The following is a 24,171-nucleotide window of genomic DNA, read 5'->3' as shown; positions in this document are numbered from 1 at the left end:
TCAGAAGTCTGCTACTTTTATCTGTCAGAATACTACTCCATCTGAAGCCCTTTTAAAATTTGCATGTAACAGAGTGTCCTTTGAAGATTTCTCGGTGTTTGATACAGAAATACAGAAAGGCGAGCAGAAGGAGTCTTAAAAAACCTGTTCTTATTTTTACCTGGCTATATGTTCAGGCTCTCATTCTTCCTCATTCTTTGCCTCTTTTGCAATGGTCATAGTGCATTGTTAAGAGAAGAATCATAAAAGGTGTTCCACTCTCTGTGACCCCATCTCATCCCAGGCGTCTGAATCTTTTTCTCTCTCCCTTTTCCCTCGCAGCTTTTCTTCCCCTCACTCTTTCTCTCTCTGTCTCTCCCTCTCTCTCTCTCTCTTTCTGTGTGTCCCAACATTCATTTAACACTCTCGACCTCCATGTGGGGGGTGTGCAGGCTATGTGGCTGCACCAACATCTGATACCTTTCTTGTCATCATTCTGGCCAGCAGTTCATTCTGTGGCTTCTCTGACACACAGGTGAGCGTCTATGTGGCTGTCTCTGCGAGCGGCAGCTCTCTGTATGGTCGACATGGGTCCTAATTAGGCCTGAGGGCTGAAAAAAGGAGCAAAAATCCCTGAGAACAAGCATCAGCCAGAGTCTGATTAGACTCAACGAGTGAATGACTCTCTAGAGATTGCCTGCAGGTCAAAACTCTCTCTCTCTCTCTCTCTCTCTCTCTCTCTCTCTCTATTTTTCTCTCACACACTCAGCTTTCCTTTTCAAATATGAATCCCCTTAGGAAGAAGCCAATGCAAATCATGCAATACTCTGCATTCAGGAGCACTATGATGTGACCTATTTGCACTCCAGCTAATGAGGGGCTTGTTAAGCTTAATGAGTATTTGTTAGAACTGATACTGAGACTTGCATTGTTATGAAACATTATTACTAAATGAAGCATTGCAAACAAATCGTCCCCATACAGTAGAGTGTTTAATGTGTTTAGTGTTTGGATTACATTGTTAATCCAAAGATTTTTTCCTATTTCCATGTTCATCCCTATGGAGCAGTCTGGTAATTATTTAATGCTCAAAATACCTGAAGGATTAATTCTTTAGTGCACTATTGATGAGTACAAGTTACTGCTGCTGAGACTAAAAAAAAGTCTTCAAGGACAATGCTTATTTTGTTTTGTCTTTCACGTTAGAGAATTTTAAAAGGAGGCTTACAGTGTTTTTGATGCAATTGTTTTAACATTGCGATCCAGTATTGATTAAGACTTAAAGCAGTGTTTTACTGAGGGGTTGAAAACAACACACAAAAGACCTGCTTTTCTTCACATCACAGAAAAACAACCAAATAAAAATAGGAGGAATGACCAAAGGCAGACTATAAGAGTTTAAAGTCACAGTGTTGTTCATCAGGCTCATGATGTAGTTCATGTACAGACTCCCTGTTGGCTAATATAGCTTCAAACATTCACTCTTTTGGATTTTTAATGAAGTAAGAAGTTAGTAGGAAACAGTGGAGAAAATATCCTTCCCAGAAACCTTGATATTGCAATATTTTTATATGGTATTGTTGTTAACAAAGCTGTAATAATTTTAAATGCATGCCTACGGGAAAATGCATTTTGCATGCATGCTCTATTTAGGCAGCACTGAATTAAAATATCACAAAGCATTTGCTCTGGATGTTCGCAAGAGATAGAATGAGGTTCCCTGCAATCCAAGTGAGACAGCAGCTGACACTGCAGAGGCAGATATTCAGCGGTGTACCTCGTTCAGTCCGAGCGCTTCAGAATAGTTTAACTTCTGCAGCCGACAGGATGTCCCAGTGGTCAAAATCACCAGTGGCTTAGGAGCCAAATTAAAATGAAATGCTGACAACTGTGGCACAGTCTCATGTACGTAATGATACATGTTCTACTACTATTTGAGGACCAGTGTTGGAACTGTAGTCTGTGGGGATGACACTAAGCAAGCATCTTCATGTGATGTGCTCTAAAGCTCATAGAGGAAACAAGGGAAGAAAAGTGGGTGGAATGTTATTTTAAATGTTGGCCGTTATATCACATAAAACTATAATAAATGTGCCATCATGTGTTGATGAAAGGTTTAAAACCAGTACAACATTTCACAGTTAATGTAATTAACAAAATGAAACAATAAGAAATAAAAAGATACAATATGGTGCCATACCATACACTACTATACCATTTCAATATGTACCTTTATGCAGCTGTAATTGCTGCCTAATTAAATGTTGAAATTTCATTGTCATTAGAATTACAACCCAGCATGATACGATATACCACAATACTCCACGATAGGATACAATACACTCACAATGATGTAATCAAGTATCATACATTTGTTTTTCTATAATTCTATGTTACAACACAATACAGAGCAATACAGCATTATACAATGACTATAACCAAATTATACCATATCATTGTCTTGGACTTTAATGCTGTAAAGATGTAGTTGTCTCCGTGCTAGCACCAATGAATAATACAAATAATAAAATAATTATTGACATTAAACATATGAACATATATGTACATATCAATGACATCCAAAAATGACGCTTGAGCTTCACATTACACACAACAATAAACTAAATGAAATCAGAACTCCTTGAGGCTATTTTACAACCCAAAAGCCTCAAGAGACATTTGGATGAGGGTTTACACACATTTTCAAGATCTTCATATTTGTATAACAAACAGCCCGAGCCTTTTTCACTCCAGAAGAAAATAAGGAAGAATTGTTTAGATTTAGATTTAGGTGGTAATTTGTATTTAAGCCCCCCAAATTAGCAACACTTGTTTGTTGTGCTCTCCACCCCTGTTGTGTGTTTGTCAGACAGAAAAATAATCTGTTTTCTGTGCAGAAGCTAAAGGGAGGTAGAAAGCTGATTAGACTGGAGGAGTAGTAGTCAGACCTCGGCATCTCTCTCACCAGGAGATGTGTTCTAATTAGAGCGCGTGTCTTACTGAGGAGAATAACAAGCCTCATCCCAAAGCTGCCTCCACATGACACTCAAGCAAACCGAAACTCATCAGATGTACCAGCCACCTCTGGACACCACACCTGAGCCGACATGTTGTGCATTAGGATCTGTACATCATGTGGCAGCGCTTTCTTAGCAGGATGCCCTTGGAAAGCAGGAGCAAAAATGAAGGAAGATTGGTTGTTTGTGTTGCCAAATAAATCCTTCTAATTTTGAACATAGTTTTACACCTTGAAAGGAGTGTGTTTTTTTTTACACTTTTGGAGAAGTCTGAAAGGGAAGACAAACTGAGGCTGGATGATGGAAGCAGCAAAGATTATCCAGTACAAATCTATCCGAATGTGTTTTCTTAATCTAACGATATTTTGAGGCCCGCCCATACCACCAACAACATAACTGTGATTAACATTTGAGACTCAAATTTAGTTTTTTCCCTGATATAATATAATGTAATATAATATAAAATATATTTATTTATGTCTCAGAAACAGTTTAATTGAATGTGGGCTTTCACAATACAGCCTAAACTAATCATCCATTCACACACTATACCATTTCCAAGGCAACAAAACAAATTGAAAAAGCAAATAGTTTGTAAAAAATACAACTTGTTCATTAATCTAAAAGAACCTCCTACAAATTATCTGGTCATGAAGGGGTCGCAGCCCACAGTTCGGAAATCTCTGCCTTAATACTGTACATTATTCCAAAAAGAAAAGAAAGGTTTGAATAGTTCTTCAATGGAAAAGGGTGAGGAATAAGTGGACCACCTTTCATTTAAGGGGAGTCGTATTCAGAAGATTTTCAAAATGTGATGAGAATGATTTAATAAATATAAACATCTGGTTTTGAGGGGTTTTAATTAATAATGACTTGGTTTTTAATCTGAGTTTATTAGCTCATATTATGCAAAACTTTCATTTTCCTTGCACTTATTTGTTAATGTTTTAAACATATTTCTTGGCAACATTATATATTACTTGATTTATGCACCAACATTTTTGGTTGATTCATTGTTTATGAGGAACACCCGTCCATTGAAATTGAGTTTTTCATTGACTATTGATATCACTGTTATAAACCTGTTAACAAGTAGACAAAAGAACATCCTTGTGTTTTCCTTCCTTTGAATTAAAATGTTCCTCAATCAGGTAATAAATTCTTTGTTGTGCCAATAAACATCAGTGCACCAACACACACGTTTGTGTACACACGGTGGAGGATGGTCCAACCTCCCTGGGCGGCTTGTCTCAGATTGGATGTCAGATGCTGGAGACAGCTGCACTCATCACAGCTTTTTTATGAATACATTACCTTTTATGTTCATCCAAACACTGATTTTCTCTTCCTCAGAAAATCAAAGAAGACAGACGTTCACTCACCAGTCCTCTAAAAAAAAAGTGGAACTTTCAGGGGGGGGAAATGCTCCGGTTGTACAACCAATATACTGTATGTAACCCCCCCCCCCCCCAAAAAAAAAAAAAAACCCTGCTGCAAATCTTTAAGATTGGTGGTAATTTAAACTTCAACTTCGACAGTGTGTGTGCAGATGTTTGTGCCTTTTTGAAGCAGTGAAGGCTTATGAAATATCAAAGTGTGTTATTTGCCTCTGTGAAACGCTACAACATCAAAGACTCTCTCCGCTTCTCCCACAAGAACCAAGGATCCTTGAGTATTTTTGCCTGTATTGCGTCTCAGTGTTGCTCAGAATCCTCTAATGATACACGATACAAGATGGAAAGACTGCTGCCAATGAAAAAAAGGAAAAGAAAATTTAGGTGATGATTGACATCCCTGCATCTTTTTATTATTCCTGTGATGTTCGTCCAGACACACTGGTGCCAGAAACTGTGGCCTCACACTTTGGCTGATGCAGCAATCTGGTGATACGCGTCTCTGTTGCCTGCCAACCACCTGGCTGGAAGAAGCATAATCAACCTCTCAGTCAATCACTCTGCGCACAGCCAATGGTGTAGGATGAGTGTCAGATGAAGCGAGGCAGGCAGGCAGGCAGGCAGAAAGACATGCAATGGCTGTACGTCCAACTTTGACACTTCACACCTTGCTCTCCGGCATCCTGATGAGTCCTGTGTGTTGGCGAGGCCTTGGGATTCTATAGCTACAGTATATGCTCAGCAGAATGGTGGAGAGGTGAATGTGCAGCGTGTGGGAGGAGTAAACTCAGACTTTTTATGGGTTAAAGGTTTTTGGTATATCCTCTGCCATCTTACTCAGAAGTGGCTTAGTTTCCTGAAATGCCAAAGAAGTTTGGAGATAATAAGCACAGTTTAAAACGTCCATCACAAGTAATGCCTTACATAATAAAGAGAATAATGATAACTTCTTTGATAGAACCTTCAAAAGAAAAAAGTGCTTTGACAAACACAAAGACAGGATAGTCAGAGAGAAGCTACTGCATGGAGGAGACTGAAAGTTGATGAAAAATTAGACTGATCGGAGAGATATAATCGATATAATCTTAAAGCTGTGAGTTGGTTGCGAGTCTATTGCAAAATTTACAAATGATCGAGCTTAAAGCGAAGACTAAAAGGACAGTTTATGGGACTTTCTCTCGTCCAAAAACACGACGACATCGCAGTCTCCTTTGGCGTTAAAGTTGTTTTCAAGGCAACATGTCTCTGCTCTGGGGTTACATAATTCAACCATGGGAGTCCCACATGACACGTCATGTATATTGCATTGGCTAAAAAGCAGCTCTCTCTCCACCAGTGCACTCAACGCTCACTAGATTCTTCATCTCCAATTAAAAGGGAACTAAAGTACTGCATCACTGGACTCAAGAGAAGAGAAATAATTGACATCCTCGCTCCTGAAACAAGTGAATAATTGAATTTGTTTTTCATTCAGAGAGGAAAAAAAAGGCTCACACTGTGAATACACTTAGCGATGGGTAGGTTGTTGCTCTCTTCAGATGATGAATTGAATAGGAATGAGTTGGAAATTGTGGAAGGAGAAGAAAATGAGAAAATATTGGAAGGAATCATGAAGCTGTGACAGATTTGTTTTTCCTGTTTTATTTCAGTGCTGCCTGCACTGCAAGGAGTTCATTTTTTGAGTAATTTGGGACATTTTGGGGGACAGGCTGATAGACTCAAAGGTGACCAAAATAGTAGTTGGACAGTGTTTTACTGGACTATAACATCTGAGGATATCTAATACTAACAAATGGAAAACTGATTTCAGAAGGCTCAAATAATTACCTTGATCTAAAACACTGAACTGAAGTTACCTTTCAATTGTTACTACTTCTGTAGCTGTTTTGTGGTTTAAATAAGCACACAATTGAAGCAAGCAGCATGTTAACTAAGAGCATTGACTGTACAAAATGATACAAAGTGTTGAAATGAATACAGCAGGTGAATATACTGTACATGTCTGACAACATTTTGAAGTATTAGTTTGTCTTAGCTAACAAAATGATAATATCTCCACTGCACAGAGATATAAAGTTTGGCTAACAGGAATCTGTAGCAGCAAGTGTGTTGACAATAGCTGTGGTGTGATAGGTTCATCAATGTGTATTTGTTAAAAACATTATGTGCCTTTCTTCACCTTAAAGGAGCTTTTGTTTGTGTCATTTAAAAATCTATAACTTAAGATAATTGTGACTGAAAACAGGGTCAACGATGATTGAATTTGATTTTTTTTTGCAACATTACTCGTCTTAGTAAAGCAAAAAATTGAATTAATTGAACTGCTTTTTTTCTGTTCCAAGCACTTCAGTGATGCTCTGATCTATAAATACCGACATACAGTATCTCACTTTAGGCCTTTTCTACTGCTTTTTACATTCTTTCACACAACTATATTTAAATAGTCTATTCGATATTTGTATATTATATAGTATGTGTGTGTGTGTGTGTGTGTGTGTGTGTGTGTGTGTGTGTGTGTGTGTGTGTGTGTGTGTGTGTGTGTGTGTGTGTGTTTGTGTGTCAGATTTTTATTTAATCGAGGAGCAGTAGTCTATTATTGGTTTGTAAGATTTTTGGGAGAAGTTCAGCTATAAGATATCTTTTTTTTGTAAGTAGAGAATTAAGTGCATTTAATACTGTTATATCAAGTATTAAGTATTATCTGTATTTCAATATTTAATAATTTGCGACAATATCAACAAATCATGGGCCTCAAAAGTGGTATGTGTGGGTTAAAAGAGCAGTTTGTTAAATACTCTTAAGGATCACATTGTTGCTGCTTAGAAGATATTGAGATTCTACAGGTGTTTATTACCTTTTCTACCCTCTTTAAGCCTCTTCAACAAAGTCGTCAAACATGAATCAATGGAAACAAGGTGCAGAAAAAGTGAAAGCTTCTAAAAATTCTGTCCCTCTGCTCTTTGTATCCAGGGACACAGTGTCTCGAAATGGAGACTTAGCAGCAGCACTAAGGATTGAATTTGGCCACAGGAGACACCAAGATTGGATTGATCAATAAGATTAGATTGCCTTTCTTCAATGCACCAAGAAGCACATTTATTAATGTATCAAAGGAAAAAAATGTAATCTAATTCAGCTTGTTGGATGGGCTATGTTCAACATGTAAGAAGGGTAATGTCACGGTTTTGCGTGTTAAATCCAGATAAAAGTTCCTGAATTCTCCAACGAGGTCTCACTAATGATGTTCTCTTGGAACTGATACAATTGGCAAATGATTATTGATTGGAGCACTAGAGGAGGCTGGCTGCTGTACAACGTGATCTTGTGCTGGGTTGCAGTCTGTGGGCTTTTTTAATTACATTCATACATGCATAACAATTTTAACAACCCTCACGTTTTCCTAAAGAGCACCAAGACAAAATGCTCATTTATGATCAACTCTGTGGTTTCCTCTATGAAAGCATGGCTACAGCTCCATCACACCACAGAGATTTATAAAATGTCATCACTTCTCAGACCGCACAAAAGGTAAGAATTGAGAGGGTGAAAATGTAATTCCCCAAACTGAGGTCTGTTATACAGAATAAGAAGAATAGAAAGACAAAGAGGGAGCATTAACTCTTAATATGCCTGCCTTGGGCCAAACTAATAAAACCACAATTGAATCAGCTCTAAATAAATGATGGTGCTGTAGTTTAATAACATATCATCTCCCTCGCTGGCAGCATTGTATTTGACTGTGCTATATATCTTAATAATCCTCCAAGTTCAAATGGAAGGGCATTTCTGCAGGACAAACTCTTTTTTTTAAGCGCTGCTGTATTTTCCTTACTTAATCATTGCGAGAGCACAGACCTTTTAGGCGAACACTGAGCTCCACCAAGTGGAGAAAATGAGAAATGTTCGAGTAAATGTAGTAGAGAGAAATACATGACGTCTTTGCAGAGCTGTAAATGTAAAAAAAACAACAATCCAAAGCCACTTATCTCAATACCATGTTACTTAATTACATAATTTTATTTTTTCACTGTTGTTTTTCTTGATTGATAAATCAATGCCATGACACACTGCTACCCCACAAGAAATGGATTAACACAGTATGCTCAGAAAAATTAAAATGACATGTAATCACAGAATATGAATGGAAAAATAAAAAACTCTCATGCATTTGTGAAAATAACCATCACGTGTTGTATGAAGTTAATGCATACATTTCAATTCATCAACACTATGACATACATACGTCAGTTTAAATACTGCATGTTGGACGTAATAGCACAGTATGGACACACTGTTGCCACCAGGCACTAATGATATAATTGTATTCTGCACCAGAAAGTGACAGAAAGCTAATTGAAGTAGCTTGAGGTCCGGCTGTTGGAGTTGAACACCACTCGTCCACTGCGACACTGACATTCATAGACCTTTACCTCTGATGCATTTTGTTACAGCTGTCGTAATGAACTTACTACTGAGGGGGTGAGGGGACTCCTACCAATTAGGGAACATTCAAGTGCAATCTTTCACAGTGACACCTCTATTTGCCAAGATTTCAGTATTGCTGGAAATGTTGGGGGGGACTTTAATATACAAATATTGAATTTAAAAAAATCTAATTGGACAAAAAGAAAATCAGTACTGCTATAATGGCTCAGTTCTGAAACATGTTTTTTTCAACCTGTCAAAATGTGCATGTTCAGAAGCAGAGAACAAGTCTGTCTTAAGGTCTCGGGTGAAACACTGTTTTGGAACAGTGTCACTGTCGTCTTTCAGTTATCAAAGAAGATCCAATCGAAGTTATTAAGCTTTCACTTACAATCTCAAATTATATAAAGATGATAAATGAAAGTTATAACACATCTTATAAGATGGCCATTAAAAATACATCATATTAAAGGCTTTATAATGTTGGAAATGTGAGACAAATGAATACAAAAAACATCAATTTGAAAGTGAGTTGATTTACTTTGAGGGGGTGAATGAGCAATACTTATCATTCATACAAAATGTATATATTACTTTCAAGAAATGTGCAAACAAAGCTTTAATAAAGGATGCCTTAACATGCTCTCTGATGCTGGCATTTTGGAAAAATATACAGTTATAGAAATATATACACATCCAAGAGTAGCACGTCTACATACTCAGGGGTGGGCATTAGCAAGAGTCTGCTTGCATAGTTAAGTGCATGCATAAGCAAATTTTCTTCATGCAACATCGGTTGTATATGTCATGGACGGTGATCTCAGTCTGAGTCGGTGAGTTCAGTGTCGGTCTACTCTGCAATGCAAGCTGAAGATGTGCACAAGCTGTGACAATGGGGCTGACTCAAACATACCATAATGCTCTATGTACATGTACAGTTTGAAATGAAGGCATCCCAGCTGTCTTTGAATGTGTCTTACGTGTGAGTAGTGGATTTTTAATTTTTTTTTTTTTTTTTATACTTTAACCCTGTGTTCATCTGAGAGGAATGTTTGGAGATGTCTGGCAGTCTGACAAGAAGAGGCTGGTCCCCCTGTGAGGAAGATCAGAGGCGGTGTCGGGGTGGGTTTGTCTGAGGGGTAACAGGTAAATAAAAACACAAATATTTAAAGGACCGTTACAAACAAAGGTCTCCAGACATTAAACACCAATGACACATGCGTCATTCCTTCCCTTTTTCTCCGACCCTCTTGATGACCATCTTCTATTTCTCTGCACAAAAATAGTTAAAGGCTGTTGCACAATTACTACATGAAGAAGCGTATGTAAACAGCAGCTCAGGTTAAATAGGCTTAATTGTGGTTTACTTGAAACAACATTTTTAGTGCTTAATAAATATTAAAATCCAGTTATAAATTTACCAACACCTGCAGTTATACAATTTAGATTAAATACTTTGATTATCTGAGGCACTGATGTTTTAAGTCGACATATGGCTCTCAATATTGAAGGAGAGCTGTACATAAAGATTTTGGGGGAAATCATTTCACTGCATCCGCGTGATAAAAATTGACAGTAAACTTCCTTTGGTGACTGAGTAGTCCGTGTTTCATGTATCTCACTTTCCATCTTTGTGCAAAGTCAGGTTGGATTTTTACCTCCTGCTGAGATGTTCCTCTCTCCTCTATGCTACAGACAGAACAAGGCAATAATTGCAATACATGTGCAGACCATGCTTATTTACAATACAGTATAATATTCCTCAAAATCAATGCAATCCATACAAAGTGCTTGGTTAAAATCCATTCCTAAATAACTTTTTTTCACAATGTGGACAGTAGTTGTCCAGTATGGCAGCTGGTTTTCAGTAAGCACTGAAAAGCTACAGGTGCTTTAAAGATGTCTGGTTTGATGGTTAAAACACCTCAGAGCTGCACTTCGAGAGATTGTTGTCAGGCCGTTAGACGTCACTTGGCCTTCTGGCTAGTTTGTGAAGAGTTGATGGGGATCTTCCTCGATTGCATTGTCTTTTTAGCAGGCTCTTTCTTCGAAGGCTCTTTTGCATTGGCAGAAGACTGCTGGGGGGTTGTTTCAGCTGCAGAGAGCTTGGACCTTGTGGAGGGCAGCAGTGAATGTTTAGCCGTAGCAGACGCCTTCACGGACTCCTTGTCTTTGGCTGAGGTCGCGTTAGCCTCTGAGGCAGTGTTCTGGGCTTTCTTCCCAGCTCCGTGTGGGACTCCTTCTCTAGCTGCATCCCCTCCACCCTCCTCTGGACTTCCTTTAGCGTCCCCCGCCCCTGCTTTCCCACCATCAGCTGACTTGCGGGTCTCTTTTGGCCTCAGAGCAGTTTTAAAGAAGGATAAACCTTTCTCCTCTGTCTTACTGTTCCTTCGTGGCCCCCTTGATGGTGGGGCTGCACTTGCAGAGGAAACACCCACACTCGAGGATCTGAGACTAGCCATAGAGGAGCTGCTACTCGAGCTTCGGCCCGCTGGTCTGTTCTCAACAGCACGACCCAACCTGCTCTCCCCTCTGCTCGCAGCACTCGACCGAGAGGAAGGACCGACACCATTAGCCTTCTTTTCTGGGAGCAAGTTTGTCCTCGAAGAGTCCCGGCTCGTGCTCCTCTCTGCTGCTTTAGTCCTTCCTGAGGCAGAGCTTTTCTCGCCTCCTCCTCTGGGTGATGTCCTCCTTGGAGGGTGCGAGCTTTGGGATCCTGGGGAACCGCTCTTACTCTGCTGGGAGGAGTCAGAACGTAACACCTCTGGGGTTTGGGATGCACCTTTCTTAGAGGGGGTAGCTGTTCTTGAAGAACTAGCCTTGCTAGCTTTAGCTGCACCCTCGATTTTGTCCTTGGGGCTGGACGCTGATGCCGCACTCTTGGTCTGTGTTCGAGAAGGCAGCTTGTCAACAGCAGGGGACGCAGGAGAAAGAGAGCTTGATGACGTCGAAGAGGTGGCGGGACGCTTTTTAGGACTCCTTTCACTCTCCAACCCAGTTTTTGCTGTGGTCCTTTTAGCACCAGTGCTATCTGCTACACCATTTTTTTGTTTTTGCTCTTTCGCTGCCGCCCCATGCCGAGGACTGACCTGTTCAGCAGTGTTGACATTGTTATTCTCCCCAGCTTGAATGGAGCTCCTCTGCTCCGCCTGGGCCACAGCTTTAGAGTGAACCTGCTCTATCAGCCTCCTACTGCTCAGATTACTATCCAAAGCTGCAAGCGCTGACCGGCCAACAGACTGCTTCTCCTGTTTGGGTGACCCAGGGAAGTTATCAACCACTTCTCCTATCATCTCCAGGGTTGGGGAAGAGGAATGGGACTCCAAGGAGAAGCGTGAGGGAGAGTTAGAGCGAAGTTGGAGCTTAGCGGAGTGTGGCCAGGATGGTTTGGTGCCATTTTCACTTAGCACCAATGGGCTGGCAATGGAAGATCTTGAGGAGAACGTTTGTCTTTGCATACCCCTTACTGCCTGCCGGATCGATAAGCCTGCATGTAAGAAAGAGACAAATCAGTCGAAGTTTCCTCACGTTTCCGTGTGATCGTGCGCTTTAGGGGGAGTCTCTCACCATCATCCTCGCTCCGTTCACCAGCAAACTCAGCAGACTCCGAGAGGGAGGCCAACGAGGTGCGTCTGGAGGAACCTGAAGAAGCTTGGCTCGGTGGACGGCTTCCCATCAGTCGGCTTATCCAGTGCTCACACAAAGAGGAACTAGTGGATCCTGAAAGATTCCCCACAGACAGTGATTAAATATTTAAAAAACTACCTTTTTTAACAAACAATTGTATGAATTTATATTAATAAATTACCTCCTACAGAACTGTTTGCAGACCACGATGGGATTGTGGCGCGTCTTTGATAAAACAGAATGTAGCCAGTCTGCTTACAGACCTCGTCCTCAGCTATGGGCTGAACATCGCTATCATCAAAGCAGTACCACTGTCCATCAATGGAGTTCTTACAGTGAGCTACAAAACACAACACAACACAACACAGTATTACGATAGATCAGAACATTTTTATAAACAGAAAATCTCTTAATACAACAGAACCAAATGCCATTACCTGTGTAATGTCCCCCCTGCATGGTCCCATGATGGTTACACACTGCATACAGGTCATAAAGGTAGTCCTCCGGGTCACGGCCCATACCATAAGGCCGTCTCCACGGTGACCAATGGGAGGGGAGACTCCAGCTGCTCTGGCTCCTTTTCACCATATGGGGTGCCATGTCCATGCCTGTGAGCGGGAACTTCACCATGTTCTGCATCTTCATTCTCCGATCTCCGTCCTGAAGTTACGACACATTTGTGGCATTTCTTTAATTACAGCTGAGGAAGTCAGTCACACACATTTTTTTTTTTTTTATCTCTTTCTGTCTTGTATTTTAGTTTTTTTATTTTACTTTGAAAAGCCTGAACGCTTTGGCGGATTTGTTTGCAAGCCTGTCAAGAGTGCCTGTCTGAAACGTCAAGAGTGCCTGTCTGAAACGTCAAGGGTACCTGTCTGAAACGTTTCAGGTGAAGTATGAGGATGTCCGGCAGAGTCCACAGACTGAGCTTGATGCTGCCTTGCTGAAGCTGTTTACAGTGTGGACATCTCCATGCATCGTCAGGAGCCAGCTGAAATCCATGAGGGAAAAAAAAGTATTAAACTAATACTCTAACTGTAAATTCTGTTGTCTTGAATGGAAGCCTTGAGCAGACATGCATGCACACATTTTATTTACAAACTTTTCCTGTTATTTCTGGTTGTTTTATTGAGATTTTGATGTTTTCTGCTCATTGTCTCAGATGACAAATCAGACTCATTTTTTTGTAATTTTTAAAGCTCTGGAGATTCGAGTTACATAAATCAACTCGCAGGAAACCAACCCAATATTATTAGTTAGGAGGCAGGCTACTTTGGATTCTGTAGTATTGTTTTTTTTTTTTTTTCTTTTTAAATATTACGTGTTTTTTTATATATATAGCAAGACATGAATTCATTCAATTTCAACTTCTACAAAAAATGACACATTATAAAAGCCATAAAAAAATATATAAATAGCGCTGCAAATCTGGATTCATAGATTGAAAAAGTTGAGTCCTTCAAAACGTCTCCCACATATTGAACCTTACTGACTGGAACCAGCGTACCTGCTCCTCTTTGGTGTAGAGCTGAAAGCACTGGGCGAGTGAGCAGGTCTGAGGCTGCAGGTGCTGCTCCTTCGACTGCCGAACACTTTCAGCATCGGGGATGTATTCATCCTCTGTCCTTTTGAACAGGCTGCAGGCAGAACATGATGCAAGTCAGGGGCAGATCAGAGGAAACTTCAAAAGTCTTATACTATACCATATTTATGTGTCGACACACGGGTCTGAAAGGAGACATCACAAATAAGCCTTGAGCCTAATAAAGACTATGTAACTGGTGCTTCAGTCCATGTCAGAGCATACTTACTAGTCTTTTGTCTCCTTGTCCCATTCAACAACGATTTTGACATGAGGAGGACCTCCGGGACCACAAGACTTAAATGCCCTGCACAAAACAAGATAGTAGAAGAGATGCACTGTTTATTTTTACGAGTTTTTTATTTCAGTTTCAGCTGAGTTTCTTTTCTCACTGCCTCTTACTATATCTATGCGGTAAACAGATTTTTAAAACGGATTAAATGGAACAAAGGCAAAATGCTTCTCCAGAATAAAAAGATAACACTTCAAATAAGACAAAGAGATACATCAAAAAGGCATCTTGAATTAAAATCCAGACAGAAATAATAATACAAAAAAGGTTTAAAGAAGGGGTATGGGTTGGTTAAAGGAGAGGAGAGTGTGTCTTTGTATTTGTTGGGCTTTCTTAATGTGACAATTTGTAGCAGATTCATCTCAGTACTGGATAATTAGAGGAACCACACTGGAAGAAGCTTTAATGTTAGACTGTCCCAACAAGCCACTATTGTTAACAAAAAAGAAATCATGGTGGGAAAAAATACTATGAAAGAGACAGAAACCATTTGTTAATAACTTTTTGAGGACAACCAGGTTTTGTTTTAAATTGCTAATTGAGTTCTATCAGGCCTTTATAAGCCTACTGAGGTAGGATAAATTGGAGTTTTTTTTACTGTAAGATTGAGGATTTAATTTTCTGCCTTTTCATGCAGCTGTAGAGCAGCAAAATAAATGTGGGTTTTTTTTCTCATTCCCCTCTTTGGAAAAAAATCCATGCAACAAGCACAGAGGTCAACACCTTCTTAGAAGAAAATCTATACAAGCAGACAAGCCATTATACATCTCACGAGATATTTTAACATCAATACCACCAAAGAGTCGGCCTACATACTGTAGCTCTTCAATCAACTTCAACCGGATTGAGCACACTGCGGTGTTTACGTAATGACTGTTCAAGAGAGTGTGCAACACTCCCTCCTGGTGGTGATAAGGGGTATTACCTCTCCACAGAGGGATGACAGAGCGGCTGCTCCTCCTGAGGTAAGAGATATGTGATTCCAACCACTCCTACCACACGCAGAGTGAAGGGCCCCACCTATAAAAAAAATCAGAGTTTAGACATCAAAACATATAAACATTTTTTAAAAAATGAAATAATAATTAAAAGATTGTTGAGATAAAAAGGAGTTCATGGATTTAATAAGTACCTGCACAAAGACTCCAGGTCGCAATAGGTGTCGCATTTTCTCCAGGATCTCTTTCTGAAGTACATCCCATGTTACTGTTCGCTCCAAATACAAGATAAATGGATTACCGAACCTGCAGGAAGTACAAAAAAAAAGAAGAACAATTGTGACCCGCATCCGTTTGACAGTGTTCTTTGAATGAATAACTTGATATATTTTGTTAAATACCTGCGTCCCTGCTGTCCAGCACAGGCTCTGTTACAAACCAACAGGACAATCTTCTCCGCCTGTTCGCTGTTCTTATTGGGACTCTGAGGTGGGGTTGTTGGCTCTTGTATTTGTGTGGGTAACCTGTTGTTTTCTGTGCCATACTTAAGGTTGTTCTGGTTAAGATTGCCATGTGGGCTTCCACTCCCTATTTGAAAGATGTAAAATATACAGTTACAAACAGGAATAAAACATATATATATATTTGTAAGCTTCTTCAGAAAATCAATCCAACAGTCTGGTCAGTGTGGTTAAAAGGGTCCCTGAATCAACCCCTTCTCTAGTTTTTGTCCCTTTTATAATCTAATCTCAATTCCTCCTGGCATACGATGACAAAGAGCTAAAGTGATTTTTGAGGAAATAAACAGGATGCTGTACCGCCTCGCTTGGAGCGGATCTGCTCAGGTCTGAATAGCTCAGGTGTCTCGAAGGCAAAGATGGAGTCGCTCTCCTGAATGATCTCAAGGTCGTCGTCGTCGTCACAGAAGGAGCGATGAAAGCCGTCGAAGTACATTTCAGTGAGGACGATCTAAACAGACAATAAAAGTAGACAATTTGCTTTGGTGAAAATATCTGAAAGCAAACACACACTTCTCTTGGTGTATGTCAGAGCATTCCTAAAAAATAAAGTTTGTAGTAAGACGACACCTGTTGGGCAGGGATTTTGGTCTCTTGGGCCACAGCTTGTCTCAGCCTGGAGACGGTGCCAGAAAGAGGCACGGCCACCCCGACTCTCATACAGTGGGAGCACTTTCCTTGGTACACCACTGTCACATACAGTGGCCTGCAACACAGAAAGACACGATTTCAATTGGCTGTTTCATAACCAGGGCTGGACGGATGTTTCAAAGATAGACAGAAACTTCTAATTTTAGCTTCCTCCTGTCAGATGTTTCTTAGAGTTTGACATGCTCTTTAAAGCGCCGCTCAGACTGGCTCTTGTCTCGTAACATTTTTGGAAACAAGTATTATTATTTTTTGACTGATAAATATTTCTTATGAGCTAGATCCAGAGTCAGCTTACCGTGTGTGAGGTACTGGGATTGGCAGTGAGATGCAGAGGAAAGGATCAAAGGTGTTGCTCTGTTTCTGGCAGTGAGGGCAGGTCAGCGAGGACCTAAACAGAGACATGGTGAGAATCGATCAATAGAATACGGCTTTAATGCTGTACAGTAAGCCCAACATTTTAAAGGAATAGCTCAATGTTTTGGAGAAAAAGTTCATTTATTTTTGTGCAAAACTGTGAATAAAAATATTGAAAGTGATCTCTTATCTGGATGCATCATTTAATTTGATGTGAAAATCCGGTTATCTAAGAATCCGAGCTAAAAGTAGGGTGAAACAGCTACACAGATGGAACTTTGCTAAAAACTTTCAAGCTAACTAAATCATGTGTAACATGTGTAACTTAAGTGTAACAACAACGTACCTGCTTTTATGAACACTACTTTAGTTTCCTCTGACTATTTATACATTATATATATATATTTTTTTTTTTTACCGTTTCTCTTTTTGTGTGTGATGCAGGTTAATTTCTCCTGATATCTCATCTTAAATCAGACTCCAGGAAGTCCAGCATGAAACCCCGAAAACCACTGCCTGTTAGTTTACTCTAACATTGGTACAATTTAAACTAACAATAAATAACTATTTCATGAGTTCTGAAATGATGGAAGACAGATTGTGTTACTCAGGTTCAAAGTATTGTTGTGTCTTTTCCCTGTTTTATTCTGTTCTTGATGACAATAAGTTAGCCGAATGTTTTCTGTTGTTGTTTGAGTTTCTGTTTCCTGTTTTGTTGTTTTCTGCAGAACTACTGAAGGAGAAAACACGCTCCCTCTCAACGTAAAACAACTGGCTGCTGCATCCCGAAAAATGTTCACAAAAGAAAAACTATCAGGACAGCACTCCAAAATTGTGGTAATTAAAAAACACTTTTGGAGTGCTGCTGTCCTTATTGTTTTTCTTGTTTTCTATATAAGGCCATGTGAAATGGTGAAAATAAGAATAAAAGATATTAAGTGACTTAAGATTATTTTTGTTGTTTTTTGTGTTCTGCTTTTGTTGTCAGAGTTTTCTTGATGGAGAAGAATGCAGGATGACATTGTGGACTTTGTTTCATTAATGAGAGTTCTTCGTCGATATTCATATCCTATCGAATCAAAATGAGCCCGTAGTAATTCAGTGTGTTGTAAACACACACAGTAATACAGTGCAGCAGTTATTTGCATTAGCATTGAATTGTCACCTGTATTGTGCCTGAAACAACTCCTGTACAAAAGAGCCAGGTGCTGGTAGTGGAGATCCTTCAGGGGGATTTTCTTCTTCTACTGGAGGCTGAAAGACAAGTCAAACACAATTATTCAGGAAAAATAAAATGTTGTGCTTTTTAAACAACTGTAACAATGTTTGAAGGATCACAGCTGATCCGTTGGAAGACACGAAAAAGGAAACATTAACTTAAAACATTGGTTGCTTAAATGTTTACATACATGGAAGTAGCGCGATAAAGACAAGACTTTGCTTCAGTTGTGTCCTCAAACTGTGTTCAGCTTGCTGTTTACCTTCCTCGGGGGTCTGATGTCAGGATGGACGATGTGGTTGAGGTCTTCATGAACTCTATCCAGCAACCAGAGCAAGAATTCCTGGGCGTCGTGCTGGGAGTTCCCCTTGAACTGCAGGGCGCTCTTGGACACCACGTTCTGCAGCAGACAACAACAGCAGGGCGAACACACAGTGGTTTACGAGGACATTTTCCATTTGCGACATCACTGCTTATAAAATATTCAGTACGTTTGACCAGAGTGAAGATCAGCATAATCCTAAAGGTCAGCAGAGGTAGGTGAGGGTGAGACACAGGCCTGGAGCAGCTCTGTAAAACTGGGACAAGGGCTAAAAATCAACAGCTTGTCAAACTGACTGTTAGCTATCAGAGATGAAAACAGTGTCTACTCCAAGCTGTCAGCTGTAAAGTCACCTTCACTGGCTATCAAATGTCACGCAAGGTCAGAGACATGAGAGGACAGAGCACTCTGAGCCTTCACAGCCGGCCTCATGGGACCCTCTGCTTCATTTTGAAGGCAATACCCGAGCAGCCTCAGCGTTTTAAAAAGCAGCCGGAGAAAAATGTGCTAAGAAAGCGCTAGCCTTTTTCTTCTATGACTTTCCCACAAAGGTTGTTTTTAAGTTAAGTTAAGGTCTGTAGAAAAAATCTCATCTGCAGGCCAGCCTGAGAACAGAATAGAGAAGACAATTTAAAGGGAATTAAAGTGTATCTTTATATCAGCTGAGTGTCATTATCAGTTAATAATGAGGGAATTCACCGATCACAGGCGCAGACACAAATCTGTGTCATGAAATACAGCTTAATCATAGCCCAATTTTTAACAAATTACACATCTTATTAATTAATATTAATTAATATTCAAGATGTATCAATTGTTTCAGTTGTTCTAACAATAGTGCATTTAAATTAATTTGAATAAAACTGTATTTGTGTTTTCAAAAAAGGAGTACAGAGGGCTGTGTGAGAACTGAAACGTGCTTCTATCTGAGTTTGTTATTGTTAATGAGGCTAAATGTTGTTGTTTTTTTTAAACTAATTTTTACATGTTAGAAGGTTAAATTACCAAATAATAACTATGAATGATAAAAAAACTACAGTATTGGAAGCAGCTCTTGGCTAAATAGTCAATACATCAGTATCAGCTCTGATTTTCTCTACAATTATCAGAGTTAAACATGACTTTTAACTGTCAGGATTAAGACAGAGAGTCAAAATTATTAATATTAATGATATGTAGCTGTTGATGTTTCTCTGTTAGAGTTCAAACAGTCACATAAAGGACTGTGTGAAAACGCTTCTTTTGCATTGTGTAAAACTCATCCATGTAAGTATAACAGAAATCTAACTGCAGGAAAAGAGCCAACGATTTCATATTGTTTTATTAAAGCAAAATGAATATTGTGTAAATCTTTCAAACGGATTGTATACTGTTACTCTATTTTACAGATAAGGACCCGTACTCCTAAAAGTGGTTTTTATGGGTTTATTTTTCCCTGCTCACTGCCTGCCAGGTGAGTAAATCAGAAGACATTTCCACATCAGTATTTTCTGTATTTACTGTCCACTTATTTAAGATTACTGATATATGAAAACAACATGTTTCTGATGAATAAACCTCTCTGTTGAAATATTCACCAACTACAGTACTACACCTAAAACTAGATGCGTTTACTTAGAGGTTTGAACGTATCAGAAAAAAATGAGTTGCTATAATTTCTTATTTGTTACAGTACACTGGAAAATTGGGAAATGTACTCCATAAATTATTTGCAAAGAAATCTTCCAAAAGATAGTTTTCTTGTGTTGAGTTGAAGATGTTCACATGTTCATGGGCAGGAACCACTTGGCAAGAATAACATGAAGCAGTACTCCAAATAATAACGAACTGATTACACCACGATAAAGGCTTCTTATTCCTCCAACAGAAAAACATCTAAATATAAGAAACTCACTATCTATGAAATCACGTGTTGTATCACCATTTGTTGGATTTACTGATAACGTTAACGCTCACATGGTGGATCATACTTTGACGCAGTTTGGATTGTGTTTACAAAAACAACAGCTTGTGATGTAAAATGGAGTGCGGAACACGTCGGACAATTCCCCAGTGTTATTAGTACGGATGTCTTTCCTAATGATCTTTAAGTGCTCTCCGTTTGGGCTCCCATTGTGGTCTGAGGGAAGAGACGCAAACATCACATGTGCAGTCTCAAGTCCTACAGCAATGTGGGCCTTAAAACCGATGGCATGTTTTTATTTTTAATTTGTAGAACATAGAGTTCGTAAATAATAACTTGAAAAGGAAAAACTAAACTTCTTACAAACTCATTAAAGAGGAAGTTTAGGGATGTCAGATTCTGGTAGTTTTCTTTGTTGTTTTTTTCTGTATTTCCTTTTTAAAATATACAGAATTATGCTATATGTAGAAATAATACCGTTTTTTTTTAGCTGAAATATTACATTCATTCATAGGAGGACATTGAGTGGCTATGAGTTTCAGATAAATCGATATGCTGAATACTCTTTATTCCAAGAGTTTGACAGTCCACCACTTCATTTCCAAACGGAGTTACACATGTTCAAGGTCTCTCCCTCTGAACACAATAATCTATATTCAATCAGACTGTTTCTACTCTGGCTGGCAACCCAGGTAGATATGAATGGACAGAAATAGTAACACGGTCAAGAATAAGTAATAGGTTTAATGGTCCAGTTCAGTCTTTGTCGTGTATTTTGAGCTTTTCAAAGAAGAAAATGGGTTATAGGACAGAAAAAGAAGCAACAAATAAAGTATCCCTGATGTGAACGAACAAATCTCTGTGACTCTGGCAGGCAAACCTTTTTTTGTTTCTAGGATGCAGGTTTCTGAGAAAGAGAGATGAAATAGTAAAAGAGGCCTGAAGAAAGGCTGATAAGTTCTGGGATAGACAGAGAAGGTCAATAAAAAATAGATGAGTTTCATTACAGCTCTGCTGACCACTTACAGGACAACGACTTCCAAAGAAAAGGTGTGCTGATGGGAACATTGTCTTTACTTGTTTCATTAGGATTTATCCTCCTTCTGAGGCCCCTGCCTGTTTAAATGAGGAACGCCACTGTGGCCAAGTGCTTGATTATTGGGGGGTTGAGATGGACCGCTTTAAATAATAATAATACAAAGTGAAGACCTGCTCTATGATGTTTGACTTAAACAAGCTAACTTTGGTTGTGATTTGACATTCTATGAATACAAATCGGTTGAGTGTCTGATCCTGTCTGGAAAAGAAAGAAATGTCAAACTCATATAGTGGGCTGACCAATGGGATCAAAGCATTAACATATGATTCATAGATGTGACTCATGGCCTCACTTTTAATATATAATGCTTGATTGCAGTGCACAGTCAGCACAAAGTGAGGCATGGGTGACCCTGCTTTCTATGAAAGACACACCTGCAGAAATACCTTACACTATTTTTTTTTAAATACAGACTTTAGATGCTTATGTACACATACTAAAGTAAAACTAAGATTTAAGACAGTGTCTATGGTAGAATAAAATATGTTTGGGGTTTTTTTTAGGTTTTTTTTAACAAAGCCACTGACTAAAAAGGATCATATCCTCAACTGACATCTTTCCTTTGTAACAAGTTCCTGTGAGAGTTTTAAAATAGCTCAGGGGCACTGAAGATATCTGGAAACTTTGTTCTAGGCAGGTAAAGTGATCTAATTTTGGTGTGTAAAAAAGATGCAGTCCCTCTGCATCAGTGGATGCAGACTGTTTGTCTTACTATTGTTATTGTTGGCCTACTTTTGAACATCAATACAATTCCCTTTTAAGGGCCTAGGCTGCATTTGATTACCTTGAAGTCTCTGCTGTGCTGAGGTGTGTACTCGAAGGTCCACAGAGCCCGGACCAGCCCGGATAGCTGCTCGGTCACCTCCCCAGAGTCCTGCTGCTGTTGGCTCCCCTTCTTTTGCACCAGCACCCCATTGGACTTGGCTTTGTCACTGCTGGTGGTGGTGGTGGTGGTCTCTGCCCCTTTGAACTGCTCCAGAGCCAGGTACTCTGCGAACAGCTCCGTGTTGCTCAGGCACTGCAGGATCGCGTTCATGAAGCAGGTGTTACCGTGGTTTTTGAGCCCAGCTACACCTGGCACTTTGTCCCCGAACGGGAATCCCCCACAGTCGCTGTCGTCTGACGGTAGCGACCCCCCGATGGTGTTGAGGATCGAACCCGCGTCGTCCTTCTCGTCCTCGGCGGCCTGCTCGTCGGTGCCAAAATGAGACAGAGTCGACAGAGTCCGGAGCACTCTGTTCATAAAGCTCCCTACCGAGCGGACCGAGCTCCTCCGGAAGAGTTTTTTGCTGAAGGATTTCTTCTCCTTGTTACTGACAACTTTCGACATGGTTACTCTGATGGCTTTTGCCGCTTTTATTAATGCCTTAAATCCAGAAAATAAGGGGCCCCCCCCCCTTTTTCAGAGCATCCTCGTGCACAGATAGTCCCTCTTGTTTTTACAAAGGCCTGATCTTATTTCACAGAAACATAAAGGCCTGGCAGTTCTGGGGATCATATCATATGGAAGCAGTAGCATCAGATCAGCCCACTTGCAACACTGCGTCGGATTGCATAAACAGCCTCCATGGAGAGCCGCTCTCTGGGCGTTTTATTTTGACGCTCGGGGTATTCCCGCACCATCCCGCAGCCATCATCTTTAACGGTCCTCCCGGTGACATAACATCACCTGTGTCATTGTTAAGACACAACAACAAAAAAACAAAAAACAAGGCGCTGAGGTTGGGTATCAATGTCTGCCGAACATAAATATCAGCGTTCACAATTTAGGCTGAGAGTGACGAGCTCATCATTTATTAAAGAAACCGCAGCTCCACCCTTTTAAAAAGGTATTTCTTCCCTCTTTAGTAGTCCCATCCGAGGTGATGTTGGCGTGTCTGTGATATTTATCCGGTGGATGTCTTCCTTAAATCGCCTCCACAGTTGGCGCGCGCGCAGGAGGAACAGCCTGACCTGCGCGGCACAACCCAATGCGCCCTCCTCGCGCTCGGCTGCTGCTGCTGTTGCTCCTGTTGTGGAGCATCGCTTCCGGTGCCAGATGTGAATGGTGTCCCCATCCGAATGTTTGTCTTTAATTCATATAGCCTGCTTATCCCCCTTCTCGTCTTAACACCTCCCCGGACTCCTCCAGATGGTTTTCACGAGGAGGCCGCTTCTTCTGCCGTTTCCATCATCATCATCATCATCATCATCATCATCTGTAGGCTGAGATTCTGCAGGCAGAGAAGCAGGCAGGCAGCAGGGCGGTGACGGCTGACGTCAGGGCCAAACACTGGTCCATGTTGGAGGAGAGCAGGTACAGCGGCGTGTGATGCTGGATGATGCTCCAGTCCCGTCTCTGGACAGCACGGACAGTGATAGGCGCCAGTTTGGCAGCAATGGCAACACTTCATCGAAACTATAAATAGAAATTGTTGAAATATCGTGCCGTGCCACCCCCCCTATAGGATTATACCAACGGAGTTTATTTTAATATGGATTTAAGCGTCTCCTGAAATGAAATATAAAACAGCTGCACTTGACTAATTCCTATTATCTGTGATGCAAATCTATCTCTAAACTGAATTATCACTTGAGTCCAAATGTTATTATTCCAGTAGTCTATAACAGTACAGTTTTCTGTTTTATCAGATATTTGATGGTATTAAAAAAGCCTAAACTCGGCCTTGGTCTCACCTGTGTGTTCAGGAAAGGCTTCATTTCTGCATGCATAGTTGAACGTGACAGATAAGTCCATTGTCATGACTGGAGGCTGAAAAGTCATTCACAGCACGAAAAAGGCTCAAACGCCACACTTCACAAACGTGAGTAATTTTATCCAATGTATGACCTCCACAGACCTTAAAAT

At 40.2% G+C, this 24,171-nt stretch overlaps 2 protein-coding genes across 2 annotated transcripts in view; one reads left to right on the top strand and one right to left on the bottom strand.

Annotated features, from left to right (window-relative positions):
• LOC306842289 (heparan sulfate glucosamine 3-O-sulfotransferase 2-like) overlaps positions 1–24,171 on the top strand; it is a 264,943-nt gene that overhangs the window by 13,929 nt on the left and 226,843 nt on the right. The gene's annotated exons all lie outside the window — the stretch shown is intronic.
• LOC306817426 (ubiquitin carboxyl-terminal hydrolase 31-like) lies at positions 9,805–24,085 on the bottom strand. Its single transcript, XM_079334259.1, has 17 exons — positions 24,000–24,085; positions 22,108–23,661; positions 18,262–18,399; positions 17,946–18,034; positions 16,722–16,814; positions 16,346–16,481; positions 16,076–16,226; positions 15,659–15,845; positions 15,452–15,563; positions 15,245–15,339; positions 14,257–14,334; positions 13,953–14,082; positions 13,317–13,436; positions 12,880–13,105; positions 12,624–12,782; positions 12,383–12,535; positions 9,805–12,302 (listed from the first exon to the last, which is right to left on the bottom strand). The coding sequence occupies exons 2-17, from the start codon at positions 22,651–22,653 to the stop codon at positions 10,783–10,785; spliced, it is 3,933 nt and encodes a 1,310-aa protein (XP_079190385.1). The 5' UTR covers positions 22,654–23,661; positions 24,000–24,085; the 3' UTR covers positions 9,805–10,782.

Source organism: Symphodus melops (assembly GCF_947650265.1).
Source record: "Symphodus melops genome assembly, chromosome: 21".
Classification (NCBI taxonomy): Eukaryota; Metazoa; Chordata; class Actinopteri; order Labriformes; family Labridae; genus Symphodus; species Symphodus melops.
Note: the sequence above shows the minus strand (reverse complement) of the source record. Positions and strands in the feature narration are given on the sequence as shown.